The sequence below is a fragment of the Dipteris shenzhenensis genome, chromosome 24, assembly GCF_047967505.1.
Source record: "Dipteris shenzhenensis isolate YYH24624 ecotype China chromosome 24, Dip_SZ_1.0, whole genome shotgun sequence".
Taxonomy (NCBI): Eukaryota; Viridiplantae; Streptophyta; class Polypodiopsida; order Gleicheniales; family Dipteridaceae; genus Dipteris; species Dipteris shenzhenensis.
The window spans coordinates 51,095,089-51,114,213 of NC_141619.1; the positions used below are offsets into that span (position 1 = coordinate 51,095,089).

The 19,125-nt window shown below is 43.5% G+C and overlaps 1 protein-coding gene across 2 annotated transcripts in view; it reads right to left on the reverse strand.

Annotated features, from left to right (window-relative positions):
* LOC147886740 (kinesin-like protein KIN-14B) overlaps nt 1-19,125 on the reverse strand; it is a 135,632-nt gene that overhangs the window by 53,813 nt on the left and 62,694 nt on the right. The window contains exons 9-14 of one of the 2 annotated variants that reach the window (XM_087395616.1): nt 16,534-16,625; nt 16,073-16,224; nt 15,717-15,890; nt 15,468-15,614; nt 14,868-15,065; nt 14,609-14,680 (exon numbers count right to left, since the gene is read on the reverse strand). In XM_087395616.1, the coding sequence (XP_087251742.1) occupies nt 14,609-14,680; nt 14,868-15,065; nt 15,468-15,614; nt 15,717-15,890; nt 16,073-16,224; nt 16,534-16,625 (835 nt within the window). Of the gene's footprint in view, nt 1-14,605; nt 14,681-14,867; nt 15,066-15,467; nt 15,615-15,716; nt 15,891-16,072; nt 16,225-16,533; nt 16,626-19,125 lie in introns of both variants that reach the window. The other variant, XM_087395615.1, reaches the window with a different exon arrangement.

The window sequence follows — 19,125 nt, forward strand, 5'->3', positions numbered from 1 at the left end:
ACCCATGGATCATATTAAAAAAAGCAGCTGCCACCTGGCACCAAGGTCTAAAGTATACTCAATAGTAAGTACTGTATCTACTATCATAAAAAAAGAAATAACATAGCCTAGAAATCAAGATGCATCATGCTGCAGCCTGCACGCTGCCTGCATGATACATCTGAAGTGTCATGACTGGGAGTAGGCTAGCACTGTAGTCTGTACAGTCGTAGTCAAGTGACAAGGACCAAGGTACATCACTACTGATCATCTGCATCATCCACTGACTCCTCGTCATCGTCATCCTCTGCCTCCTCAGATGAGCCTCAGGCATCTGTGTCACTGTTTGAAGAAGAATCATCAACATCAAGAGGGAGACATGGACCCAATAAGCATCTCTCGGCATTGAGGAGGATGGAGAGGTCACAAGTGAGAAAGGATGGAGAGGTGGAAGGAGCCTGGAGGATCAGAGGTAGAAGTGAAGGAGGATGGAGAGGAGGATGGAGAGGTTACAGATAAGAGAGAATGGAGAGAAGAAGGATGGAGGGATGGAGAGCAGGCTGCCAAGCTGCAGCTTGCAGGATGGAGAAGATGGAGAGAAGGATGAAGAGGATGGAGAGAGAAGGATGGAGGTCCAAGGAAAACGGGATGGAGAGTCCAAGAGCAAAGGATGGAGGGATGGAGAGAGCTTAGAGAAGGTGGAGAGAGCAGCAAGGATGCACAGAAGGAGTGCAATGGGCAGGAGGCGGCAAAAAAAGGAGCCACGCGATGAAATCGCGATTTTGGGGGTCTAGGTCAAAAACAAGTTTTACAAAACGGCGTTTCTTCAAGAAACGCCGTTTCCGTTTCCGTTTCCTGGCAAGAAATGGCCATTTCTGGCAACTATGTTTGTGATGTCATCATGAATAGTCTCATATGGGTTGTGCCCATCAATGGTGACTTATGATGATGTGTCTAGGGGAAAGTAGCTCACTGTAATGAAAATCGAACGTGTATCTGGTAGCTGAACTCGCACCCCCATACGTCGTGCGTGCTCCTCTCTCCGGATCATAGATATGAGGGGTCTCAGGTGTGCTCTGAAAAGGACAACCATGCCCCCCAAACCCCGTATCCCACTCTCTCTCCTGTACTAAAAATTACAGTCAGGTACTGTTTTGTGTCAACTACTGGACTGAAAACAGTCAATTTACTGAAGTACAGAGTGCACAAACTACTGCGGTTTTTACTGTAATAGCAGGGCAGATGCTGTTGAAAATCAGGGTACTGCTGGATTGTACAACAGAGCATTTATTGATGCATACAGTTCTGCTGTTCTGAATCTGCAGCAAGCAGTAAACAGTCAGAATTCTCTGATTAAGTGGGAGAAATATTTGCAGGTGCAGGTCCTGTTTTTTCCGTTGCAGGAATTTAATTTTTGAGCACAGTACAAGTGCCTGTGTGCACTTGGTTTGCAGGGAGTCATGCACCCAAGTGTGGGTTATATTTCTTGCTGATTGTAATGGCTTCATCCTTGGAATCTTCTCTTCTCAATATTAAAAAGTTGCAGGGTGCTGCTAACTACCCAATGTGGAAAAAGATGGACAGCAAGACCAATGGGTCCGAAGGTCCACTCGACAAATGAAACCGCCAGACAGATTTGTTCCAGGAGCAGATTTGATTATGCTTACAGACTGTGGAGAACCTTCCTGTTACAAGGAAGCCGTGCAAATGCATGATAAAAGGCTATGGGAACTAGCCATGAAGTCTGAAATGGACAGTCTCCATAAAAATGGTACTTGGAAATTGGTGCAGTTGCCTAAGGGCATGAAAGTACTGCCATGCAAGTGGGTGTATAGATTGAAAGTCACACTTGGAGCTAAGCCAAGGTATAAAGCCAGGTTGGTTGCCAAGGGCTTTAAGCAGGAGTATGGTGTTGATTTTGATGAGATCTTTTCTCCAGTGGTTAAGATGACCACACTCAGGATTGTACTTGCTTTGGTTGCATGTGAGAATTTGGAATTATGCCAAATGGATGTGAAGACAGCCTTTCTTCACGGTGATCTTCATGAGGAGATCTACATGCAGCAGCCAGAAGGATTTGCAGTCAAGGGCAAGGAGTCACTTGTATGCAAGCTTAAAAAGAGCCTTTACGGACTGAAACAGGCACCAAGGGAATGGTATAAGAAATTTGATACCTTCATGAAGTCCCAAGGTTTCAGGAGAAGTGATGATGATCACTGCTTATATACCAAAAGGGCTGCAAATGGCAGCTTAATCATTCTCATTTTATATGTGGATGACATGCTTATTGCTAGTAAAGCTCGTAAGGAGCTTGATGACCTTAAGAAAAGATTGCATGAGGCCTTTGATATGAAGGACCTTGGTGATGCAAATCACATATTGGGAATGCGGATACAGAGAGACAGGGGACAGCGTTTGTTGTATTTGTCTCAGACCGAATATATTGGCAAAGTATTGCACAAATTTCATATGGAGGGGGGGAAGACCCTTAGTTCTCCATTGCCTCCATATGCGAAACTCAGTGCAATGGACAGCCCACACTCAGATGCTGATAGGGCTGAAATGGCCAAGATTCCGTATGCTTCAGCTTGTGGCAGTCTCATGTATGCCATGGTTGCTACCAGACCTGATATTGCGTTTGCAGTGGGAGTGGTTAGCAGATATATGGCAAGGCAAGAAGCATTGGAATGCAGTGAAAGGTATCATAAGATACCTAAAGGGCACACAGGAGTTGTGCATATGCTTTGGCAAGCGAGATGCAAAGGTGCATGGTTATGTGGATTCAGATTTTGCTGGTCATCCAGATAACCGAAAGTCTACTACCGGTTATGTTTATACATTCACTGGAGGTGCAGTGTCATGGATGTCAAGGATGCAGCAGTGCATAACCTTGTCTACCACGGAAGCTGAATATATTGCAGCCACAGAGGCATGCAAGGAGGCCTTATGGTTATCTCGGCTAGTGGAAGACTTGGGCATTACAGGTGATATTCCATTGTTGCATTGTGACAGTCAGAGTGCTATTCAGTTGGCACACAATCCTGTCTTTCATGCAAAGACAAAGCACATTGATGTGAAGTATCACTTCATCAGGGAGGTAATAGATGATAAGCTGATTCAGCTTGTCAAGATTCACACAGATGATAATCCAGCACATCTGTTGACAAAAGGCTTGCCTGCAGAGCGGTTTGCACATTGCCGACAGTTGATGGGTATAGGTTGAGCCTCATTTATTTTTACTTGAGGGCATATTGCCTTTAAGTGGGAGGTTGTTGGGGTAAAGGCACTATGGCCACCCAAGTACAGTTAGTACACTTAAGTACAATTAGTACTTTTATTTGTTAAGTACACTAAGTACGGTGTACTTAGTGTTGTAACCTTATCCTTTCATATAAAAGGTTGACTGTGTGACCCAAGTACAGTTAGTACACTTAAGTACAGTTAGTACTTTTATTTGTTAAGTACACTAAGTACGGTGTACTTAGTGTTGTAACCTTATCCTTACATATAAAAGGTTGACTGTGTGCTAGGGGAGGTACACACATATGTTTTATCCCCACACTCTTGTGTTTATCCTGCTTGTGTGTCGGTGTACTCCTTCTCTCCCTTACCACAGCTGCTGCTCCTCTTTTCTTCCTCCAAGGCCCCAGAAATGATCTCTTTCTTGGGGGCTGCTGCACCTTTCTTAACCACATTCTTCCATTCCAACATATCTGCGTTCCCTTTAGTGATTTGCTATGTGAGAGAAAGAGAGAGAGAGAGAGAGAGAGAGAGAGAGAGAGAGAGAGAGATTTGTGAAAGAGACAAGGAGCAAGGAGAAAGAAAGAAAGAAAGAAAGAAAGTTCTTAATGTCCACGGGAGACCATAGATCTATGGGACAACAAAGAAACCTCCAAACTACTACATCTAATTAGGGAGGGACAAGGCAGCTCCCGAGGAGTGCAAAAAGCAACTCCAAGTTATTTAGATTACCTACATTGTAGACTGAAATAAAAGAGATATAATCGGCCATACATCAGTTTAAGACTAAGTCTTTTGGTTTTGATTTAAACTCCTTGATGAGGGCTATACCCTCATGATATACTGCCGATTTTCCTTCCTTCCTAGCAGCCCTGACCATGGCTAGTTCCGCAAATGTAGAAGAGTTCAGCTCTGGAGGGCAGCGTAAGGAATGGGCAGCTAGGAGAGAAAGAAAGAAAGTTTATCAAAGTCTTTGGAAAACCGATGGGTCGATGAGACTGTGAAAATATTGGTACAAACGAGTTGTGAGGGTGGAGCTACTAAACGAGCATCCACACCAATGCAAAATCCCAAAAATGCAGCAGTACCCTTGCGAGAAGGAGGGTGACTCAGGTTCAGTCAAGTGCGTTCAAAGTTCTGGTCTACTGAAAATAGAGTTTGCTTGACTTTGCTGAGTGGTTTAACAGCAGAGATGTCAATCGCTACAACCTCTTCAGCCCCTCCCTTCCTCCTCCCCCAGTTTTCTCTCATTCACTATCCCTAACTTTGGAGAGTTTGGGAAACTGGACGGGACCAACTACCCGATCTAGAAGATGAAGATCCGGAGTCATTTAGTGGCTTGGAAGCTATGGAAACTGACAACAGGAGCTCATGATCTCGTCTGTCCACCTAGATCTTGCCCGGAATTTGCTTGAGACTCTCTTGTTAAGTGCCATGACAGCCCAAATGATCTCCTGGTCAAAACGCAAATCCTGTAGGCGCCGTAGGAGGCGAGCCCTCGGAACTGTGTCAAATGCCTTGCGGAAATCCACAAAGCAACAGTTAACCATCTGCTTTTGTGCCCTCGCCTCCTCGATGATATACCTAGGCGTGAGAATGTGATCTATGGTTCCATGATCACGCTGGAATCCAGCTTGTCCTGCTGCTCTAAGTCCTCGACACTCCGCAAATCGATTGACCTCGGAGTCAAGCACTGATGCATAAATCTTGGACATGACTTGTCCAATCATAATGGTCCTGTAATTGTTCGGGCTAAATAAAAAGTTCAGTAGTTTCTCTTTGTTCCAGCGAACGAAATCTAGTTTCTTTCTACGTACGAGTCGACAATACTCGCGTAGCGTCTTTGGTTCGCTCGGAAGACTGTTTTTGGTTTCGAATCTGAGCTGACAGCGTAAAGCCTTACATTCATCCTTGTACCAACTATTACAGGGTACGGTCCCAAGAGGTGGTAGGCAGGTGGAGTGAGTGGTGTAGGGAAAGCATGAAGGGAAGCCTCGTGTAGTGAGCGGGTGATTAGGACAGCACGGTCTTCTAATAGGGGTATAAAGTCAATATAAGTGAGAAGTATGTACAGACAACCAGAGTAAATAGGTGAGTGGTTGTGGCGGTCGAAGCGTTTCATGATAGGTGGAGTAAGAAGTCAGTGGGGTGGAAGGTGCTGTGCGATGGGGAGTGGAAATGCTAAAGAATAGGTTGGTATGATCAGCCTTGGAGAAAGAGGTGCTACAGTAAAATCAGTGAGATGTGAAGGCAGGGGATCCCATGATGTAATCAACAACGCTAGAACCTCCCCCATGTGGAAAGCTAATGAGACCACCTGAGGTGGGCCATCTGTCAAGACCATTATAAATAATGAGATCATGCATCTTGCCGAGGTCTAATAGGACCTACCCATAAGATGTGACCGGACCTCGTCCGTCAGCCAAAACCTGTAGCATACCTGCATTCTCAAGGTCAATGTGTGGCAGTAGAATAAAATCATTCTTGAAGTCAAGGAGTCGTACTTGGTGGGCGCGTGCCATCGCGTTGAAGTCCTCAACTAGGAGGACTTCTCCGCGGCTCGAGAAGTCAACAATGGACTGATTGAGGACTGCATATGGAGATGTCTCAGCCTCATCTCGAATATCTGTAGGAAAGTGGGAGGTCTTGTGTTATGCTCTAGCCGAGATAGCATGACCTCGGATAGATCGGTGGGCATTTTCTCTTAGATGGCCAACTTTTGTAATAATTAATGTGCGTAATTAAATGGTCAAGAGAAGTAACTGCCAAGGTCCAAGGTGAGGGCGTAATGGCATTGACTAGATAGTTCTAATAGGGCTAGGGCCTAGGTGCATCTAATATGTAAATTGCCAAGGGGCAATTGTTTTAAAAGGGAACTCCAAGAGAGGGGTGAAAAAGGATGCATCTAAGTAAGGGCCTAAAATGTGACATGTGGCCAGGAACTATCTAGGGAGATTGGGGTCTCAAGGATAAGGATGAGGGATAATCAAGATGAATTACGGAATTTGACGAATCCTTCCTTGAGAGTTTGGCTGGGTGGATTAATAACTTGCCATCGCCCGTGACTGCGCTAGGGAAGGAATAGTTGACAATAAGGGTTTAACATCTTGGGAGGGAAGTAGCATACTGCAACAAACAGATCCCGGATGTCCATGTGTCGGATCCGGCTCCAAAGAAACCTAGAATGTGTATCTCTCTGCTCTACTGAAATGGTCCCTAAAAGGGTGGATTTGTAGAGAACTGCTACTCCTCCTGATCCTCGTACTCCCTCTTTGTCCCTAGTCTCATCTCTGTAAGCAGACTCCCATGTGTACCCGCTGACTACTACTGGTCGTGGGTGCTCTAGACTTTGATGTGTCTCTATGTAAAAGACTATGTTGCGACCTGTATAGGATTCCGAGAAGTTTCTTGGTTCAGACCATAAGGTATCATTACAGTTCCAAATGGTGCAGAGAGGAAGAGAGAGAATGTTTTGGAACCAGAGAGAGAGCAGGAGGATCACGGGCAGGGGATAGAGAGTGGAAAATGATAATGGGCAAGGGATTGTGATCCAACAGTCAACAATGAGCGTAAGGGAGCGTGTAAATGGGTCGTACAACAGCCCAAGAGCCTTGGGATGTGAGAAAGCACTCCGTACAACAGTAAATGCCTCGACCAACGGCTCATTAAAGCCTCTAATCCCTTACCAATGACACACTAGGTGTATGTCTCTCAGGCTCCTGGTTTTGAAATCAAAGGTCTGAATAAGGTATGCCGATTGCGCAAAGCACTTTATGGTTTGAAGTCGGCACCCCGGGCATTGCATGCCAAGATTGATATTCATCTTTTCAGCCTTGGTTGTCAGAGCAGCCTACAGTTAGCACTGTTTATGTCCGAAGCGTAATACTGACTTGCTAATTTTTATTTTATATGCTGATGATATGCTTTTGACTAGACCTTCTACCCAACATATTGCACCCTTTAAGGCTGATTTGCAGCGGTCATTCACAATGACAGATTTGGGCCAGCTTTACAATTATCTTGGCATTTAGTTTGCTCATGTTAAGGGGGGTTCTACGATTAGTCAGTCCAAATACATGGGACAGCTCCTACATAGTTTTCCATTTGAGGACTGCAAGCAAGTTTCTACAACCATGGAGTCTAGTTTACACTTATCCTTGGATGATACCACTCTATCAGCAGGCCGTTGGATGGTTGATATATTTTTTCCCCCAGAAACGAGGAACTTTCTATAATGCTTGGAAAAATAAACATACAAGTCGGCTATCCCAAAGGCGCCAACCAACTAAAAACCGCCAAGCTTGGCGAAGAGAAGGCCAACCTGCTTCCCAAGAACCTGGCTCACTACCTAGGGTTTCTTAGGGATAGGGGCTAACAACCGGAGGGAGGGGGGGAGGGGGTGCTGGGAACTATACAACTAGCGAATCCCTTGTGGCATAAAAATGTATAAACTCTTACAAGCCATGCCTTGCAGAAACGCTCCTGCTGTTCGGTGGTCGCTTTGGAATCTGCTGCCTTGCGCTCCCAATCGGAAATAGCAACTAGAGAGGCCTTAGGTGGAACACGATGCTCTCCCATCACTAGGCTGCAGTGTGCAACCCAAATATTTCATTCTGCGATGCTGGCCACTGTCTCCCACACACCATCCTCAAGAGCTAGAAGAGGACGCTGTCAAGTGGGAGGGTCCTCTCATGTAGCTCGACCCAATAGATGCTCTGTCTGTGTATCTTGACAGTTGGAGAGACCTCGTCGATGTGGCTGGCATGACCTTTCTCCGTTAGCCATGCAGCCATGTTTCAGGTGAAATCTTTGTGGATACTCTGCATCTGGGCCACAATCCAAAGGGATCCTAGCTAGATCCTTTGGGCGCTCACGCAGCTCCAAAGGTAATGCGGGATTGTCTCCAATATGGCATCGCCCATCCAAGAGCTTATGGGTGGAGCCCCGTGAGCGGTCAACCATAAGAAGTATGAGATCTTCCGCAGTCGAAGGTTGGACTATAGCCCTGTCTAGGAACGAGATTGGACCTCTTGGGGTACCTGTTGCTCTGCGCAATGTCTCTCTCTCTCAGGAGTCCAGGTCACTTTGTGTGAGGTTCTAACACAAGGCAATTTGGGAGATATCCTCACCAAGGCACTTCCATGACCCAAATTTGAAGCTTTTTGGATAGCTTTACACTTGATTCCATTTGTTGGATGACTCTACCTTGCAATAGATCTTCCAGCTCGAGTACAGGCTCTCAAAGGATCAGGTAAACATGATGTGACTTATGAGGCAATGCAGATATACAAGGCTTCCCCTCCTACCCCTTGATTACTTTCTACAGTGAATGATCTTGTACAAGCTGAGGTACAAAACTTTAAAAAAGAAGTGACTGTAGAGGTAGACATAAAGGCAAGCAAGGCTGATATTCAAGTAGAAATCAAGGAATACGAAGCCAAACGAGAAATGCATCGAAGATTAGGATTGGGGGGCTTCCGGAAAATTGGTTCAAGGCTGAGGACTCATACATTGAGACTTTAGCAAACATCAAAGCAGCCACTCCTAGCATTGAATGGGTGGGAGATGATGACGAGGATTCCATGACTAATACCCATAGTTCCAAAGGACATGCTGTACTCATAGTTAGCTCAAGGGATCTACGGCTAAAGCTCCTACGCCAATCATACAAGCTGAGAGGTACTAAGATTTGGATAACCGAAAAACTCACACAGCCCAAAAAGCAACGATCGAGGGTCACTATGCCTTGCTGGGTTCCTAGACAGAGGATAGGCGTGAGGGTAGAGCTCGCCACTCTTCCAATGATAGCAGGTACGGTCGTTCTAACCCTCATTTGGTCTCCATTTGTCATTTTTGAAGCTTGTTTTTGCTTTTTGTTGTTCAAAGTTTCCACCCTTGTCCATTTACACTGTGGACAGGCACCCAATTACAGAGGGTGTGCCTAGATTGGTGCCAGAGGGGCAGTGTGTGGATTTCTTCCTACTTTGAGGTTACATGTGCAGTTTGATATATGTGTTGTTGCAATGTCGCCCTGAGAGACTGGACATTGTCTTGTGGGACTACCAAACCCTTTGGAGCAAGCGAGATGCCTTGTGGAATGCCTGGACACCTTTGCAGTGGACACAAACTGTGGGAAATGCCTTTGCCTTGCCTTGGCAGATGGGTTCTCGTGACTGATGGGATTAGATAAATTTGAAGCCAAGAATTGGCTTCGACAATGGATTTCCACAAGGTCGTCTAAGTCCAATGTAGACTTGAACAAGGACAGCAACGTATCAAAGATATCAAAAGCAACAATGGTTGACAATCCAACAACAACATAACAAAGTTTTCAGCGAAGACAACATCTCCACTAATGATAACCTTCCAAGACTTGCTCGTATAACCGATAGCCTTTGCTTTCTGAGTTGTAATAAAGATGCATTTAAGTGCCATGTCCTCAAGCTTATGTCAGAACTGAGATGGAACATGTACATATGCAAGGCATCCACACACTCTCACATGTGAGATGACCAGCTTACGACCTGTCCAAGCCTCACAAGAAGTAATAATCTTCGATGCCCTAGTGGGTGACCTATTCTAGACAGAGCAGGTACACATAATGGCATCCAAAAAGAATTTTGTTGGGCAAAGACTAACCCTTCATCAAATACCATGCCATCTCCATCAAGGTTCTATTCTTGCATTCCGCAACACCATTTTGTTGTGGTGTGTATCTCTCAAATTCCATCCACCTCGGGAACCACCTCTGATGATACCACCAGATGCTAAAAAATTAGCACTCTTGGGACATATACTCCCTCCTCCTGTCAGTGTGGAGTGTGAGAAGCTTCTGTCCGCTTTACATTCTTAACCATAAAAAGGAATCACTTGAAGCAAGCAAAGACATCTGACTTGGATTTTCAATGGATAAACCCAAGTATGCCGGGTGAAGTCAAAAGAAACAAAGTATGTATACCAGCTCATAGGTGTTGTCCGCATTGGACCACGCACATCATTGTGAGCTAAATGCAACAAGCACTTCCATCTTTAGGGAAGGAAAACCGATGCAATTTCCCAACTAGGCCTCCCTCACAAACATGTTTTAACAATGCATGCATCTTTGGGAGATGGCAACCATATAATGTGGAACCATACTGCAATAATTCAGATGCCCAAAGCACAAATGAGTGTCTGCAACCACAAAATCCTCTACTTCAAGTGTTCTATGTCTGTCTCTCTGTCATCTGCATCAAGTCAGACAATTATCCAATGATGATAATGGTTGGTGCCATTTCTGCAATCATCGACAACACAGCAGCAACCATCAAAGATAACCCTATATCTGGATGTAGCAATGGCTGAAATGGATATGAGATTCATTTTTATTCCTAGATGATACCAAACATCCTGAGGATCACCAGCTGCTGTAGTAAGCTCAACTTGGCCCATGCCTTTCACGACGTAAGTTGTATTATTGGCAAAAGTCACAGTCCCCCCCTTCGGTGCATCATGCAAAGAAAGAAACAACTTCTTGCAAGAAGTTATTTGCTTAGAAGCGCCGCTATCAAAATATCAATTAATCACAATCATGATGAGCAACATTTGGTGATTCATCTGAAGCATCAGTAACTGCAAGGCTAGATTGCTTCTCCTCCTCTAAATCAATTCACCATAGGCATTCAGAAATATCATGACTTGGTTTTCTACAATAGTTGAATCTCTTCTTTTTTGGTCTACATCCTTGTTATCATCCCTAGTGTTACCACGATTATGCTTGGGTTTCCCACATGACTTTGTTGTCTTTGCAAAACCCTCATGTTGGGTAGCAAATGCCTAATCACCAAAGATAGAGACGTCTCAATTAGCACAGCTTTGCTCTTCCTGCAAAAATCAAGTGATCAACAGATCACAACTATAAAGGTTGGGATTGCACATGGCCAGCAACCCCACGATGGTTGCAAACCCTTGACAAGAGTCAAAAAGTTCACTAACTATCGTGGACACAATCCAACTATCTAGCACAACTATCAATGTTGGCCAATTCCTCTTTAAAGTCCTTCACCTTGGTCAAATATGCATCCATGCTTTCTCCCTCATCCAACTGCTTACACAAATATGCAACCTTTGCTTTATTCACAGTTACCAAGGAACTTGATTTCCCCATTCTGGAACTTTGGGAACGTCGTTCCAGACAAAGCCACGTTTCTAGAACGTCCCAGAATGTTTTCAATTCCCCCAAAAAAAAAAAGTTCTCTAAAATTTCTCGTGGTATATTAGGTATATTGGAAATTGTCTTCTCATATATTAGGGAAGCATTTAGTTATCCACATAATGGAAGCATAGATTATGAAATGTCCCAAAAGTGTGAATTTTAAAGTTCTAGAGCTGAAATGGAAAGTTCAAAGCTGTGAAAAGTTAGTTTCTTTCATGTTCTAGTATAGTTTTATGTCATATGATGACAAGTCCTATGACATGTGTCCTAAGACGTGGCATTCCCATTCCCATTTCCACGTTGCCCCTTCCCGAAACATTCTCCTTTTCTGGCATCCAATGTTCTCGGAACTGTCCAATTGCTTGGTAGCTATGGCTTCATTGTGTATCTGATACATAGAGGCTAACTTATCCCAAGCATCTTTGCAGTCCTGCAAGACCTGATGTGAGGGATTATAATCCTTTTAATTGACAGCATTCAAGCATGAGCCTGAGTATTTCTCCCTTCCCATCTGGATTGTTCCTGGGTTGGAGGCAATGGAGCAGTGGTGACAGAAGATGAAGAGTCAACAATATTAATACCACCCGTAGTGGCAGGTGCCTGCAAGAGAGGTCTTACCGCAAAACCTGGAATGATATTTGATAAATTCTTGGCCACCAACATATGACGCATCATGTATGACGACATGGGGTAGTTGGTGCCAATAACCTTATCTTCAGAAGCAAGTGCCATAGAGGTCAGCTAAGGCACAGATGCAGAAATCCCCAAAGAAAAGACCTCTCAGTTCCAGGCTCAAAGAGCAACACTCTGCACAATTTCTGAATACCAACACGAGCTGCCTGCACAATGCTGCATCTAAAATAACCTGCAAATAAACCCCAAGTCACAAGGGCCAAATGCAAAAAACAGAGGGAGTAAAAGCCCCAATTTGCAAAAGGGAAATGTGCCAAAAATAGGGTAAAGCGTGCCCAATTCTTTGCAGAAAAACTTGCACAGCCTGTGCAGCCAATGCAATAAAATGCAGACTTCAGATGCATGTGCACAGATACCCAGACTCAAGCAAAAGTCCCCTGCAAGGAATGGTGACTGCACAGCTCCTTCTAGAAGGCTCCAAACTGCAAGATAACAGCTGCAATCTTTAGGGAGCTCACGCAAAGGCTGAGATGAGTTTACATCTTACTGTAACAAATAGAAATCAGCAAGGCGACTGCTCCAAACCCAGAAAACAGTACTGAGCTGCGGCAACCTGATTAAAACAGTAAAAACAGAGCTGGAATCGACCTCACAACAGAGGCAAAAGCTCAAAACTGAGGCAACCAGAAAAACACCTCGTGCTTGTCAAGAGCAATGTCAAAAAGCTTCTCTGAAAGATGGCATCCATGCCTAGTAGGAGCTTTTAAAGTGGCAATTCTCGTCCAGAGGATAGTCCACCAACAGGAGAAACACCTCTAAATGAGGCGGCAACATCTGAATCTGAGGCGGGCAGCAGACGCCTGTATAGCAAGGGATCCAAAGCAGCTGAAGTCCAAAAAAAGCAGCAGCTCAGCCAGAAAATGCTCCGGCAAATGTTGTACAGCAGAAAAGGAGCTCCTAGAATGCCAAAAAAGGGTCACCTAGGTGCAGGAAGGTAGCAGAGAACAAGAAGAAGAAGATATATTAACGTCCACAGGAGACCTCGCGGGTCTATGGGACTAAAAAATACACACCAAAATCATCAACATCAGTTAGAGACTGAGAGTCTTTGGGGGAGTATATCAGCTCATCCCCAGTTTATTTAGATGCATAACTAGCTACTAATTTTATCTTAGAAAAAGAAAACGGCTTGAGCAACATCAGTTTAAGACTGAGAGTCTTTGGGTTTAGATTTGAAATCACGGATCAAGGCTTGTCCATCCCTATATACTGCCCATTTTCCATCTCAACCTTAAACCTATGGCTGGTTGCAAATTGGATAGATGGCCACTAGTGAAATGGTAGGCCCTTTCAACAAGACACTTCTAGTGAGGCAAAACCCTCACAACTTACAAGCTGACACTCATCCAAAGAGGCACATGTTTTCGTGAGGAGGACACTTCTCCTTATAGTATTGTCATGTACTCTCTCAACAAAAGTTGCACCCTTGACAATGTGTAAACATCTCTTCATGCAGATAAACTTTGAGGCACACACCTTTTCAAGTGTAGCTCTTCACTCTCTTCACAAGAGAGGCCTCCTTGCATGAATAACACACTTCAGACATTCGGATTCAATACAGATTCTTATTTTTTCTGATCCAATGCTAACTCTTATTCTCTGTTATCATCATAGTCTCATTCTTCCACTTAGCTCACTAGTGATATTAGTTATTACAATGTCTCAAATTTGGCAGATTTCTTAAATTTGACTGTTTATATCAGTTGGGAGTGGGGGACTGTGCAACAAAAGAGAGGGCATCTACAAATGGGTAGTGGCGCTTCGTCTTGATTGAAAGAGGTGCAGCAAGAAAGCAAGGAGGCTACAAGCTGGTCAATCTAATTGCAGCTGTGTAAATACATGAAGATGCCTTATGGAGGGCACACAGGAACGTCAGAGAATGCATGTATATACATGAACGTTATAAATAATTACTTCTTTGCAAATCTAGTAGAGCAGCCAAAAATTATTGGACTCATTGCTCTTATGCATGACAGCTAGCAAATATAATCAAACAATGCCATGAAGGAATTGTTCCTCATGTTTAAACTTTAATGTCAATATCATGCTATATGAATTATGAGATATGAGCTAGTACAATGGCATGGGCTTCCAAATATTAAAAGTGCACACTATAATCAGAGTTCAAAATTGACACACGTGATTTTATGCAATGGCCAAGATAAATTGATGAATAGGATCCTACAAAGCCAAGATACTTCTCTGTAAATTCCATGAGCAAGCTCCAATACTTAGCATTATAATTTAAAGGAAGACAGCCATCCCTATTTATTTCCTTTCTTTCTTTCTTTCTTTGTTTTCATTTCTTATCCCCTTTTTCTTGGAAAAAGCAAAGAGGAGTCGGGCAGGTCTTGTGCTGTGATCCGAAAGCAAGATATCAGTAATCATGGACACAACTGTGCATTGAGCACCCACTGCTTTTCCTGTAGCTGCATTGTCACATAAACTAAGATGCCTTCAACTTTCAAGCACAACTCTAGATTGATATATGGGCCTTACCACCCTTGGAGAACCTGTGGAAACACTTCTGTCTGTGAGCCGTTCAAATAGTTTCTCATTCTCCTCATGCAAGCGCTGTCCAACAACCACTTGCACATAAGACGTCAAGCAATAAATGGCAAAAGACAGCAAAACTAAGCCCTTATTGGTCATTTGAAATAAAACTCTGCAATGTAACAAGCTTAAAAATATGACTTTCAATTCTGTGTGTCTCTAGTTTGAGCCTTTTTCAAGTAGATAAGCTCAAATTCTGTGCACATACTTCTATGAGTTCGTCTCGCTTGGACAGCTCTTCCTCCAGCTTTTTAGTCATTTCAGTTTCCACTCGATCCTTCGACAGGTCAGCATCATCGACTTTCTGTAGTTGCATCGAGTTGACCTTTACCAATGCCTCCCCCTCTTTAGCAAGGGCTTGAGCACGAGTCTCAGCAAGCTGGTGATTCAGGTCCTGAACTTTGGTCTGCTCTTGACACCAGAGTATGTCAATAAAATGAGAGTATGTCCCTATTCTTCCTTCAGAAGATTGAAAAAGAAATAAACAGGAAAGTATCAGCCGTTTCAAAATGCACACAGAAGTTTATATCATGTCCAAAGTGCATGTATGGATGGTGTGCCTTTGAAAGAGAATAATTCAGTTGATGAACCAGAAATTTAGGCGGGATAGAACTTCAATTAATGCTTTGAAAAAATACCATGCAAGTCAGTAGTTTGTGACTCTAAAGCTGAACTCCCTTGCTAGACAGCAACGCTTTTCAAGTGCATGGCTTCTCTACTTGACATTTACATTACTCATTACCAGCACGGCAATCGTCTAAAGGCATAACAATGGTTAACAAGCATACTTTGGATTCAGTAACCCAACCTCAAGAAGCTGAATCTTGGTGAGGCATTCTTGCAGCTGGGCTTTTTGCTCCTGATCTGTTTTTGTAAGCTGTGCAATGTGAGTCTTTAATTGCATGTTCTGCTCTCTTTCAACCTTCTGCTTTTCAGCCAGAGCTGTACTTTGTGTCTATGTGTACCAAAATAAAATAGCCATGATCAATAGCAGCAAAAATGATGCTGTAGCAAACGAGTTTTCATGCATCTGACATTTACACATTAAAAATTTTACCTTGTGGTCAGCCTGAAGAGTAAAAGCCACCTTCCATGCTTTTTGAACTTCATTGAACAAGAGCAGGCATTGATCATCCGCATCCTTCAAAGACTTCTTCAGTCCCACTAATTGCTGCTCCATTTCTGAGACTTCTTTCTCCTTTTCATAAACCTCTTTACGAGCCTCATTGGCCTTGGGAGCATCACAAAGTTTTTAGTAACATACTCTCTGTGCCTTTCAGATAACTTCTAGTGGCATACTCTCTGTGCCTTGTTTGATATTATTTTCAGATAACTTCTAGTGACAAGGTATGGTTTTGGAACAATAAGCAGCTATGAAAATAGGGCCGGATTAGGCCTTTCTAATAAACCTACCATGTCCCGCCACTTTTTAATGGTGTCACGATTGCCAAGGCTCAGTTCCACGTTCCGAGCTCTAGCAGCAAAATTAAGTGATGCAAGTGTCTCCTGAACATCAGCTTGGCAAGGGCTGAGATTGACAACTAACAAGGTTTTCGCATCTCCACCTGCAGTTTATGACACCATCATAAAAAGCTGCCTAGTTTTTATGCCATTTGCTTCTTTCTTCTTCAGATAGGATGCAATATTAGAGACGAGGCTTTCTTCCGTTTCTTCCCAACGATGCAAGGATGAAGGTGCCATCCTAACGGTTCATCAAGATCAAACTACAAACATCTTTCCGTTCAAAGAATAACACCCTCCCAAAGAAAAGGAAACAAAAAATCTATTCGTAAGCATTCCTGGGATCCAATGAAGCAGCAATAGCCTATAAAATGTGTCTGCTGGGCGGTTAATGCAAAGATAAATTGAAATACCTAAAGAGTCGGCAAGAATTTGAGTAAGCTTTGAATTTCCATACGGTACATAGTCCTTTTTTGCCGTTAAAGCGGAAATCACATCCCCAAGCCTGTCATAGCATATGATGATTCACATTTGCAAACTTGTCAATGTTTCAGCTTGAGACAGTCATTAATTCCATGATTCAACATCCTCGGACAAGATCGTAGGACAGAACAGTTCAATTACAACACACCAGCGAAAAAAAATTCAAGGGGTTCCATAATTAAAATCGTAATATATCATTTGCACTTATGGGTAGATGTAAAATAGCTCACTACCAGACTATTTTGAAGATAAAACAGCTCATATATCAGTCAACAATAGAAGATAGCATGCCTTGGCTCCGCAACCTGCAATTTATGTACGTATACATTAAGATATTCCAATTCAACAACTATAAATGAGCAGGAGCACCAAGGGCCAAAATCAATCCATCCCTTTCCCCCTCATCTATTTTGACAACCTGAGAATAGTTACAACCACTCTGGGAATGTCCAATGCTGAATGAACATTTCGAGATGGGGGAACACGGCAGGCGGAACGGGAACGCCATGTCATATGACACATCATCAAATCACATGGAAATATATCAGAATATAAAAACAAACTCACTTTTTACAATTCTAAGATTACCTCTATGGCATTATGCACATTGCAAACATCTTCATCAATGTACATTTCAGTTTCTATGGGTTGTTTGTGTGTTGGAACCCTAGGTAACACGATCCGGGAACGCCGGAACGATGTTCCTTGGAGTTCCAGGCCCGATAAACATTCCGGGCATTCCAGATTACCTTATAAAGTGAGAACGGCCTTCCAGACAATTAGAAACGGGGAATAGTGTTCCTTGGTAACTATGAGCTTGAGCCCTTGGACTTGTTCAACTATGACCTCTTGGTCTCCTTGTAGAATATACAACACTCAAAAGCCCAAACACTTTCAGAACTTTATAGAACCTATTCAAACTCTTCTACATCAGCAACTATGTCAATTCAATCCATGCCTAGGTACATTTAGAAATGCCCGAAAGTCAACGCTAGTATAGTTAGGCAAAACATAAACTCCATCAGGCTCTGCAGAAGCTCGCCATAGATCTTGTCACATGTACACACACACACACACATGCATGTAGCATACGCACATTTTTTTGGGGGTGAAATCCATGTATTTCTATATTAGAAGAAGCAGTTCCCAAAGAAGGAACGTGCAATTACAAACATCAGAAGATTTCACTATAACACCAGTAGACAAAGTAATCTATCTCACGAACATAGAGGCAATCATAAAAAGTTTGCCTGAATGCCATCCAGAAAAAGTGACACTTGGAGGAAGTGGAATCTCCAAAGACTCTATGATTTCGATCTTCCACAGAGCCCAGGGTCCCCACTATCTAATCCAAATGAAGAAAAGATCAAAATCATGTCTCTGCGGGTAAATCCCAAATAGCTTGAAGAACTTGCCAAAGCAAGCAGTAGGAAATCTAGCTCGGAGACGCTGTTGTAGTAGAAACAAAAGTCACGAGTGATAGGGCAATGCCAAAAGAGATGAATCAAGGACTCCCTTGAGGCCAAGCATCTGTGACAAACTGCTGAAGCAATACGTCTACGTGCTAGGAGTTGACCAAATGGTATTACTCCAAGCAATACCCACCATAGAAACACAAGTTGACGAAGAGGCAATCTACAGCTCCAAAGCTGTACCAATCTTTCGTGCCACCACTTGGAATTACAAAACATAAACCAAATGTGATTTCCTCTATTTAAAATCCAAGGTGGAGGCATCAAGGCCTTATACAAATTAGCCATTGATACATTAGCCAACAATAGAGGGCTAGTGCTGGAGTCCTGGTGATGTAGCGGCCAATCCATAAGGCGATAAGAGAGCTCCAATTTGGGTACTAAGGCTGAAGCATTCGAGAAAGAGACAAAAATGCAAGCCCAAGCCATACTATCTAACTACTGATGGAAAAGATATTAATAGGATCGGTCCCCTCCCCACCTGTGAACCCCCATATGAGGAGTCCTCCGGAGGGTAGACCATATGGGCTGGTCCAAGCCAATCAACCAGGGTCATATATGCACGAAAGAGGGGCCGACCCCTAGGTTTGCCAGTAAGGCCTACGGGGTGAATCCTTTTGGCTGGGCCTTGAGCCCTATACAAGGGGGACCATGTAGGCCTCCTTGATATTCACTTGGATCAGCCAATCCACAGCAGATCGGAGCAGCAGAAGGGGCATCCTTGGGCCTATACTCAAGAGGTGAAGGTGACCCTGAAGAAGCTGCAGACTAAGCTAGAGTGGCAGCCCACCTAGGCTAGTTTTCCGGACAGCAAGGTGGAAGGGATCCTTTGAGCAAAGAGTCTACATAAGCTTAGTGGAGCACGCGGGCTCAGAGATCTAGTAAGAGAACATTTTGGTATTGTATTGTATCCAATTTGTGGACAGACGGAACTATATAGGTGTTGCTTATATTTGTCTTGATGCATAGTCTATTTGCTGGCCTAAACACACATGAATGGTTGTGAAGTACACACATGTTGATGAAGCTTGATTCCATAGTTTTTTTTTT